We start from the raw sequence: 11,023 nt of genomic DNA, 5'->3' as shown, positions 1-11,023 counted from the left end.
GCGGGCGGGGGGCCGCGCCCCTCGGCCCGGCCCGGCCCGGCCTGGCCCCGCCCTGAGGAGGGGGCGGCGCGGGCTCTGCTGTTCCCCAGCCTCTCGGCCGGGCCCGAGCCAAGGGCAGAGGGAGGAGGGTGCGGGCTCGGGAGATCAGATCCAGATCTTGTTGGTTCAGATGACACTTTGACTCGGCAAAAAATAATTAAAACCGGTTCATTGGAAGAAGCAACCCGATGGGAGACACCCCTCCTCGCAGGTTATGATTTTCAAATCTTGCAGGGGGGCTCTCGTGTCTTTTTGGGGGGGGCTCTGCCCGCCCCCCCCCCTAAGTCGCACCCGCCTTACTGTGATTGCCACATCAGCGTGGGGTCGGGCACCTGCTAACCCAACGGGAGGGAAATTATTTGGGCATGTTACAGAAAACAAAAGCGGCCCCAAGCCCGCTCTGCTGCATCTCTTTCTAAGTACCAGGGGGGAGTGTTTCCAGGTCTTTAAAATCTCTATCCAGAAGTGGGGCTGGAGGTCATCTGGGGTCCAGTGTTGTGGGTGGTGGCCCAAAAGTGGATTGCAAGAATATAGGAAAGGGTTGGGAGCAAACTTTAAAAACAGGTTTGCCTTTTAAAGAGAAAACTGTGGGCAGTGGTGGCTCTTCCCTTGCTGGCTGGCAGAGGTCCAGCCGACGAGGAGGCTCCCCCTGCCCACACACCCATCCTCTGCCCCATACGCTCGGATGGCACTGGGTGGGCACTCGCCACTGATGTTTACGAATGAGCCCTGGCACAAAAAGGGTTGAGAACCACTGATGTAGTCCAGCCCCCTGCCTGAGGCAGGTTCACCCCCTTCCAAACCATGCCATACAACTCATGCTGCCCTTGACCCCGCGGCTGCAAGCGAGACCCGAGGGAGGCTTCCTAGTTCCTGACTGCTTTCCTAAGGGATTGTTGGTAACAGCTGAAAATTGAATGCATTTGAAAGAGCTGCTTTTACCCTTTGCCTCCTTATGCTTTTGATCCCTATTTCTGGGGTGGGGGGTCCCCCCCATTCATTTGGCATGACAGATAATCACCTCTTTGCTCTGAGATTTCTTTTTTTTTCTTCCCTTTGGCTCTCCTTTACCCCAGTGACAGCACAACGTCCACGCTGTTCACCGTTCCACTTATGTTTCTAGTCCGTGGCATTGAGGAGGGGTGTGTTGGCCTGGTTTCTAACACTGCTAGGAAATGTAGATCTGCCGACCAAACGGGAGAAAATTTATTTGCATGTCAAGGAAAACAAAAGTGATCCCAAGCCTGCTGCTGCATCTTTTTCCAAATACCAGTGGAGGTTATTTCAAGTCCTTAAAATCTATATTTGAAACCCATGTTGTCGCTTTAAGGAGAGGTAGTTAGCCACATTAGTCAGAAGTCTCTCAGAAAGCAGGGTAGATGCGTCCCTTCATAGCTGAACTAAATAAACTATATATCTCAGCACAAGCTTTCATGAACCCAAGGTCACTTCATCAGATGCTGATGATCCCTTTAAGGACTCAGGCCTGCAATGACATCCACCTGGGCCTAGGGTTCAGCTATGTTGATAAGCGTGATTGGGGCTGAAGTCCCTGATCTTAAAATTGAGCGCACAAGTGTACAGAGCCCCTTTGAAGTCAGTGGATCCTTACCCGTGTGTGTTATATGTTGTAGGATGTGGAGCAGAAAGAAGCAAGTATTGATTAGTTCACTTGCTAGGTGTCTTGGATAAATCACTCAATTTCCCTGTCACTCTTTAAACAGGGTTATAATGCTCCAGGGTCGGAGGCTCTGTGTAAATACAGATTGTTGTGAGTTAAGCCATGCAAAGGCAAATTTGTCTAGGGTGGACTAGGAGTCAGGCCATCTGGACTCTATTGCCAGCTCTTGCATTGACCTGCTGTGTGATCTTGATCAAGTCATTTCACCCCTTTGTTTCCCACTCATTTTGCTTTTCAGGTTATAAACTGAGGCAGGGGTGGTCTCTATGGGCATTTGTACACATGCATGCGTTGCAGCAGTGGGCTCTTTGAAAAGCACCCGGTGCTCAGCACATGCAGCTGTATAAGCGGCGAAATGCATGTCAGCACTGAGAAAATGGTGGCAGCATGCTTTTGAACTAAAACACATCAGAGGTTTCATAGCTTTTTTAGATTTCATAGACGTTAGGGCTGGAAGGAACTTGGTAAGTTCATCAGGTCCAGCACCATGCCCAAAGGGCAGGAAGTCAGCTGGATCAAAGGATCCCAGCAAGATAAGCATCCAAATGTTTCTTAAAAGTGTTCAGAGTAGGTGCTTGCACCATTTCTGGGGGAGGAATCTATTCCAGGCCTTGAGGGCTCGGACAGTAAAGAAGTTTTTCCTTATGTCCAGCCCAGTGCTTTAATTCAAAAGCACACTGCCAGCATTTTCTGTGCACTGACATGCATTTCACTACTTGCACAACTGCATGCGGCATAGTGCGGTTCGCATTAGCTCGCATGCAGAGCAGACTTGATTAATTGAGCCTGCACCGAAGCGGAAGATATCCAGCGTGTCGTGGAATGAAAGTGTATGTGTATAAATGCTCTATGTGGTTATCTTGGTCTTGCTTGTGACTTCTAAGTACCGCCATAATACAAAAATAGACTCGACAAAATATAGTACTGTAATAAAACAACGGTCAGTTTTGTAGGCCCAAGAAACTTATATCTGTGAGGTATGACTGTCCCTTATCCCTTTCACAGAGACTCAATAAACCATGATGTTTGACAGTTTTATTTAACACTTTGGATGGAGGAGAGAGCTTGTAACCAAGATGTATGGTTTTGTAAGATTATGCTTACAGGTATGTTTCCTGTGTTTGGCAGCAGCCCCTTCAAGCATGCCCCGTTTCTCCATATGAACTGCCCCTGGACACAGAAGCAGGGTGGCTGCATCTTTGTGGCCCTTTGGTCTGGCTAATTAATGGCAGTGAGTGCCCTCCCATCCAGATGAGACTAGGCCACTTCCCATTTAGGAGGTAGCCAGCACATGGCAGTACAGGGTGTTTGGGGAGGGGCAGGTTGTTGCTGCTACTGGATAGATAAGACCCAAATGTAACAAACAGTTTTGGTCGGTGGTCAGGTTTTAAAGTACAGTAGTTGGTGCTGTCAGGAAAAGAAAAATACAACCATAAAGTTTCCCTTGAAGGTTGTGAGCTGTAATGCACTGTAAACAGTCTGTAATTTGTGTGGGGGTTATATGAGAGGACTGATCTTTTTCTGTTCAGTGTAATGGCTGCTGTTCTCTTTGGTAGTGGCACATATCAAGCCCTTGTTCTCTAAAAATATGCTTCTGTTGCCACTTTCCTTCATGTACACGTAACAGGTGATAAAAGTAGGATAGAAGCAGTATTTTAGACAGACCTGCTATGGGGGAGCTTTTGCGGCTGCTACTTCTGTATATTTGTTCTTTGCATAAATAGGCGATTTCTGTGTCTGTAACTATCAAGCTGGGCTCCTTGAGGTGAACATGGGTACATGACTGATGTGGTCTTGTCCTTAAAGTTGCTGCTTCAGTGGAAGGAAGGAGACCCTGAGGCATCTCTTCCTCTAGCGTGCCAGTTTGCAGTTTCCCTTCCAGTTTCTCCCCAACATCTTGCTTATGTTCTGGCTGCACTTTCTCCTTCATCTCCCATCTGTGCCCTCTGTTTTCTCTGTGGCCTCACAAACTTGCAAGACCTCTTTTCTTTCTGTCATGTTGGCCAAGATTATTTTTTTTAAGGAAAGCTTTTCACATTCCAAGCCAAATCGGTCAAATCGATTCCAAATCCATGAGTCGTTCAAGAACCGAATGTGGCCCTAGCACCGGCAAACATCTTCCACCCCCGCCTAGGGCTTCATATGTTTCCAAATCCTTTGACGGGCATCCTACATGCAGGCCCAAGCCAGAAAGCTTGGGGTTCGGATGCCCCCAAGTTTGGCTTACCCTTAGCCAGATGGCTGCAAGAGCAAGCTAGGGAATGGTCTCCCATCTCCATAAAGTCGGCATGTAGCCAAAATCCTTCCAGTGGAAGCTGGTCGGTGGGAAGCTAACTACGGAGGCTTTCATAGGAAGTCCTGTCTGCAAGCAGACAAGGGTGCAACCCTCCACTACACAGTGCCATTTTAATCACATTACCTCTGTCAGGGTATTTCCCCTGCCACCATCGTGGTCATGGTATTTTCCCTGTTGCGTTGGCCAAGATGGTTGTACAGTAGTTCAAGAGGAGGAGATGGCATGACAGTCAGGTGCCTTCCAATGTGAAGCCTATTTCTGCTCTCTCCTTGTACAGCAGGGTCAGGCAGACTGTCTCTGGATGAAATTCGCTGTCTCCATTCATTCCTTTGTGAAACAACTGCCCAAGATTCTCTGCTGGATGTCCCTTTTCTGGGCCCAAATGTTGGACCTTTGACTCCCACCCTCCACCCCCTTCATTTTTCAGTTTTAGCTTTTGTAGTCACCTATGGCTGATTTATTCCTGGCTGAGAGCACTTCTGCATTTGAGGAAATGCACCTTTGGTTTTGTTCAACTCTGCCAGGGTTTTAAATAGGCTGGTCTTACTGAGTAATCAGCATGTTAAAAGAGAGAAGATTAAAAAAAAAAACCCTAAAATTTTGAATTAAAGGGGTGGTCATCTCTCATGTTATATTTAACATTAATACAGAGGAAAATGTTGCATCTTGTTAACGCACACTTAATTCTGCTGTAATTAAAAATTCAACATAAGACTTTCTAACTTTCTTGCTGAATCATGTTCCATTTACGAAAATGGGGCCAGCTGTCTCTGCATACTATGTTCTATTTTTGAACATCTATAATTTGTCAAATTTATTGCAAAATGTCTTTGGCCGTAGTCCTACAAACACTTAATCAGATGTATAAAATTACTTACACAAGTAGTTCCATTGAAGCCAAATAGAGTTGCTCCAAATCGGCAGTTATGTAGGTACTGAAGTGTTTGCAAGACTAGAGCCTTCTGATTTTAACAAGTGCCGTGTCCCGCTATCCTGCTGGTGTAAGTGGAGCAGAAACATGTTTTCCATCTCAGTGACGTGGGACCTGTCCTGCTACTAATTGCATTTGTTGTCTTTTGAATCTGTTGTCAAACTGAAATTCTGGCCCCTTGCAGCAGTGAACCATATTTCCTAGGCAAAATCCATTTTGGGATAATGAAAAGATGATCTCATGCAGATAACACATGCCTAAAACACAGGAAGTTTGTTACATCTGGTTTTATCAGTAACTACTTCTGTGACCTTGATTAATTTGGTTTCTTTCTGTTGTTTCAGTTTCCTGTTAAGTGTGGTAATAAATAATGCTTTATTTCATTTTTGTAGTTAGATTGCAAGCTTTAAGTCAAAGACTGCCACTTAATGTGTTTATGCATATTGCTGAGAGAAGTAGTTCATCCTGTTAGTCTGGAGTCAGGCAGAAGGCAAAGTAAATTTTCACCTTTATAAACCAATTAAATCAAAGATTAGTAGAATTAGCTTTCATAAGCAGAAAGCTTGCTTTATCAAATGCTGTGAAAGAAGCAAGAACTGCTGAATAGAAAGCAGTGATTAGAATACAAAGGGTAGGAAAGTTGGGAGGATAAAAGGTGTGGCATTGCTGAGAAGCAATGTGGGAAGGAGAGAGAAAACAAAGCAGTTAACCCATTGAGGGACAAGGTTTATAAAAGCTAATCCAAGTAATGGGATAAAAATCTGTAGTCTCAGTTTAGACCATACTTAACACAATCCAGACTGTGAAACAAGGAATCATCCACAGTTTCTTATTCAAATTCTGAATTGGGGATGTTAAAGTGTCTGTACCCAAAAGCTTGCTAAGAATAATTTTTCCAACTATTTGAGTTGGTCTAATAAAAGATATAGGATTTACCCAAAGAAACTTCTCTGGCTATGCCCTTAGATCAGGGGTAGGCAACGTTTTTTGGCCAGAGTGCCGAAAAACACCACAGTGCCTACCTTGGAAGGTGCCGGAGTGCTGGCATGCCAGAAAAACAAAATGAGGGCAGGGGGTACATGGTAGGGTGCTCTACTTGTGCCCCTGTGCCCCCCAGCCCTGCTGCCCTGTGCCCCCCAGCTCTGCTGCCCCTGCCCCCCAGCCCTGCTGCTCTGTGCCCTCCAGCCTTGATGCCCTGTGCCCCCCACCCAGAGCCCCTGCCCCCCAGCCCCTGCAGTCGCTGCCAGCATGGAGCCTGGTACAGCCATTTGCAGCCTGCTTGCTGCAGCTGCCCAGAGCCCAGGCTGGCTACAAACAGCCCTGCCCGGCCCCCGAGGCCCGGCACCACCTCTGGGAGCCCAGTCACCAGCTCTGTGCCGGGAACTGGGGAGAGACCGGGGTTGCACTGCCTCAGGCCCCTCCCCTACCGGGACTCTAAGGCATACGTGCACACTCTGGTACAGTGCTGATGCCTGGGCTATGGAGCCCAGCGCAGCTGTTTGCAGCCTCCTGGCTGCAGCTGGCCCTGGCTCTGGGCAGCAGCTACCCAGAGCCGGAGCTGGCCGTGGCATGCCAAGCAAAATGGCCTCGCGTGACATGCTCGGCACACGTGCTGGGGGTTGTCGACCCTGGCCTTAGATCAACACAGCCAGGGTAGTGAATGCAACCTTGACAGAAGCAGAGCGGAGCTGCAGGCAGCTTGTCCAGAGCTTGCGGGGTAGCAGTTCTTATTTGCTGCACACACCCCCAGGTTAAGCATGGGAAGCATGTGCCCCTCCCAGATTTGTGCATGGGGTGGAGGCGGGCTGCCTGCTGTGGACTCGGGAATGGGAGCTGCACTGGCCTCTTCCTGGCAGCAGGGTGGGGGAGGAGGGGGCGGCTTGACTAGGGCTGTGCTCAGAGTGGGTGGCTATCCCAAAATTCACCATAGCCACCCCTCCCAGTGTCGCCCCCTGCCACCCTGAGCACAGCCCTGGCCAAACTCCCCCACCAGGAAGAGACCAGCACAGCCCCCAGCCCTGAGTCCGCAGTGGGTAGCCCTCCCCGCCCCCCTCTTTTCCCGCACACAAATCCGGGGGGGGGGGGGCACATGCCCCCCATGCCTCCTCTTAGGGTGCACACTGCGGTGGGGAGCTGTGCCGCCTCCCCCCTGCCCGCACCCCCAGACAAGCCACCCAGAGCTCCGGCCCACTCCCAAAGGGGTCACATTCACTACCCTGTCTGGACAAAGCCTGTCCCCTGCCCCACTCCCTAAGGCACAGTGGGGGCTTCAGTCTGCCGCCCCCCCCCCCGGCATAGCACATACCCAGAAGAGGTATCACGTCAGTTTGACCAGGCTCGTCCAACGTTTGTATGGATCATGTGCTTCAGTGGGGCTTTTGGGTGCTTTTGATTGAATCAGCTATTAGATAAAAGTGCCCGGAAACCCCACTGAAGCGCGCAGTCTATACAGACGTTGGGCAAACTGGGTCAAACCTACAGTTCACGCTTCCTCTTATGGTAGAGTGCTGTTTTTTGTGGATGGGGGTTCACATCTGTCAGCGGCTTTTATGTCCTTGTGTTTGTGAAGTAGCTTTTACTCATCAGATTGACATACATGGTCACTACTTCCTGGACATTCATTTATTCTCTTAAATTCTAGAACAAAGGAAGATCTTACATTGCCAAAATGTATACAAATACAACATAATAATGAAACAAGAACCTAGTTTCACTATTTTTATTTTGGTATTAGATGGTGGGGAGAGGAAGTTATTCTGCTTTCATTAATTTTGAATCCACTGGTTTAATTGTGTTTAGTTTAGCACTTGAGTAGATTTATTTTTTATTTTAAAAGCCTCAATACTAAAAATGCACATCCAAAATTCTGGGTGGGTTTTTCTGAATTTAAGTCTTGCCATAGATTACAAGAACATTCAGTTGCTTTAAATTCAGTATTTTTTGCCATTTCTGTCATAATTTAGTCCCACGTAGTATTATGGTATCTGATAAGATTTCTAAGCCTTTAACAGCCCAACATAGTGCCTTGGATTCACCTGAAAGGCCATAGGCAACTAAATACAAATCCTTGAACCTGAGAACAGTTACAGGCTTCAGTACGCACAAAAGAAAAATGTAATGTAATAAACAATAAGCAATATCAGGAAATCAAGTACATGAAAAAGGGCATATCTTAATCTTACCATAGATAATGTTTCTGTTAAAGGAAAATACTTTAAAGGAACTTACTTGTTCTCAGCATTTTAAAATCACAAATTGTAGCCCCCTACCCAGTTTCTGAATGTAAGGCATGGTTTCAAAATTGCGTTTTATCAGAAAGACTACCAAAATGACATTGTAGCCTACCCAGCTACCAGAAGATGGTTTCTGATTTACATTAATTTTTCTGGAATATGGCAACTTGTACACAGCTTAAAACCAATTAACACAATATGAACTGTAACTTGAATTTCTTTATACAACAACAGTTTATATAATAGTCTCCATTTTAAAAGTGTTGCATCTCATACAGCCTTGTGCATTTCTGAGCAAGTCCTACCTATATGTAAAATATTTAAGGCATTCATGCAAAAATCCAGTCTCCTGGGTTGCATTCTTTTTGTGTTTTGTAGGAGTGGGGATGGAGTGCTTTTCTTTTTCTCTCGTCATATCGCTTGAAGGCTTACTTATAGATTTGGCATTTTTAGTGGTTGAGCATGGGCCGCTAAAATTATATAACAAATTTTCAAGGTTGTTGTGGTGGGACAGTGTTTTGTTTTGTTTTTGTTTGTGTAGTTGATGGTGATCTAGAGTCTAGGTAACTCTATCACCATTTCCAGCAGAGAATATGCATCCTTTGGTGCAAGGTTGATGAAAGCTTGCCCAGTAGCCACAATTAATCTTCATAATCATAAACTATAGTGACTGTAGATCCTAGGATGCACGGCTCTGTCTTGAATCAAGCTGCTTACCTAGATCAGGGGCATCAAACATACACCTACGAACCAGGTCCAGCCTGCAGAGCCACTCCATCCAGTCTGCTGGGGTTGTGGAGGGCCAGGAAATTTGCAGTGTGGCTAGCTGGAGGTAGCACCTGCTGCAGAATCCAAGACCCCATTGCATATGGCCCTTGACTGCAGGGGAGCAAACAGCCCCATTGACTCTGCAGTTCCTTGGCCTGCAGCTGCTAGCCTGGCCACCACTGCCGCTATTGTCAACTCTTCCGTGGCAAGTGGCTGCTTGCCATGCTGCTGCCAGTGCCTCCATCTCCACTGCTGGCCCCACCACAGCTGCTGCTGCTTGCCCTGTGAATCCAGCCTATTAGAAAGTGTATGGTGTAGATTCAGCCTGAAGCACCTCACCTTAGTGATGACTGTGGCTTGCTTAATGTGGCTGATAAAATTTTATAGTAGTATCCTTTCTCATATATTGGAAAAGCTGGTGAGCCGGTGGGAGGGGAGAGATTTGGGTATCAATTTAAAAACAGAGCCAAGTATCTTTCTGATTTCTTACCTGGGGCTACCTGGAGCCTCAGAGTTTGTGATCCATGTTGCAATTAGATAGAATAAACTTGGAATCCTTTGTAATTTTTCTGGATTATATTTCAAAGCATGAGCCAAGCATATACACACTTAAGCACATTGCAGTGTTTCATCATTAATTAGTTTAGTAATGATCAAACTGAAGTCATAACTAAGCCTGAATCAGATCAGTAGGTTCAAATAACCAAATTAATATAGCAGATATCAAATCCAAATTATGACACGAGAAGAAATTACTTTGTGTTAACCTTGAATTGAGAGAATTTGAGGCAAAGCCTGTTTCCTTTCATTCTGAGACTGCAGCAAGGCACCACAGCATGTTGATCTAGCTCAGTGGGGGCCAATCATTTTTGCCGGCATACCCCAAATCAGCCATGCACCCTCATCAATCCCCTTCCCCTGCCTGATCTGCTACTCTAGTTTTCTGCTCCCTGTTCAATCTACTGCTCTGCCCTATGTTCCCTGCTTTATCTGCTACTCTGTTGCTTGTCCCCTCCCTGATCTGCCACACGCCACACACAGAGACTGCCGGTGCTACTTGCAGCACACATGCTGCAGGTTGGCCACCCCAATCTAGCTTATTTTCCCACCACTCTTGATAACGCAGAATATTTTCACTGACTTCGAACCCAGACAGAGGTTCAGTCATACAGAACTGCAGCATTTTGGCTGAAGTAGAGCCATTCAAAATAATCTGTGACTAATTGTAACCATTTAGTGTTTACCTTCAGTAAACCAGGGCCATTCAACCGATGTTCTGTGTGTGGGCTGCCTGTGGCCCCTGAAGGGTTAGCATGTGGCCCACAGCTGCCACAGCTCCCCTTTCCTGCAATTGCTTCTTCAACAGCAGCTGGTTCTTCAGGTGCTCCTGCTCCTGGGGGTAGGGTTGTACAGCAAGAGGAGACCTAGAGTGCAAGAGCTGCATATGTAGTAGGGGACCATAGCTGGGAAAGGCAGAAGCCTGGCTGCCCACACCTCAAGTGGGCATGTCCTGGGGGGTGCCAGGCTGCCTGTGTTGCAGGTCAGGGCAGAAGGGACTGCTTACTCAGCATGCATGGCCGGGAGGTGGTGGGGAGGACCCAAGCTGCCTGTTAGGGGTGCAGTGATAGAGATTTGGGGGGGTTGATACCGATAGCTGATTTTTAAGGAGGCATATTGGCCGATATCAATCCGATTTCAAATACAGCTGCTTCCAGTTGGTAAGTCTGTTGTGGTGATAGGGAAGGAGGGAGGGAATGGACGTGGTGGGGCAGATCAATGCCCCCCCACAGTGAGGGATGGTGTGGGGCTGGGGCAAGTGCTGCCCAGTAGGGGCAGGGTGGGGTGAAGGGTGGATCTGTGGCTCATCCAGGGGTGTGTGTGGGGGGTGGGAGGCAGCTACGAACTCTGTGTTGCACTCCGGGAGGGCATGGGGGGCATGTGCCCCTGGATCTGCATGGGGCAGGGCGGGTTGCAGCTGCGGGCTGGAGCCGGGGCTGCTCCAAGCTCTTCCTGGCAGGGGCTGAGCTGGGCCGCTCTAGGCGCGGGCAGTGACGGCACTGGAAGGAGGACAATGT

The 11,023-nt window shown here is 47.7% G+C and overlaps 1 protein-coding gene across 9 annotated transcripts in view; it reads left to right on the top strand.

Moving 5' to 3' along the window:
- The first annotated feature begins 102 nt into the window (after nucleotides 1–102).
- The window catches only part of PTAR1 (protein prenyltransferase alpha subunit repeat containing 1), a 58,718-nt gene continuing 47,797 nt past the window's right edge, over nucleotides 103–11,023 (top strand). For 8 of the 9 annotated variants that reach the window (XR_003093818.1, XR_003093817.1, XM_025202989.1 and 5 more), the window contains exon 1: nucleotides 104–250. Coding sequence is in view for 7 of the 9 variants with exons in the window: in XM_025202989.1 (XP_025058774.1) it covers nucleotides 228–250 (23 nt within the window). In the remaining 2 variants the exon portion in view is untranslated. Of the gene's footprint in view, nucleotides 251–11,023 lie in introns of all 9 variants that reach the window. The other variant, XM_025202985.1, reaches the window with a different exon arrangement.

Source organism: Alligator sinensis, unplaced genomic scaffold (genome assembly GCF_000455745.1).
Source record: "Alligator sinensis unplaced genomic scaffold, ASM45574v1 scaffold308_1, whole genome shotgun sequence".
NCBI classification, from domain to species: Eukaryota; Metazoa; Chordata; order Crocodylia; family Alligatoridae; genus Alligator; species Alligator sinensis.
The sequence above is the reverse complement of the archived record's forward strand: the minus strand, read 5'-3'. Positions and strand labels throughout refer to the sequence as shown.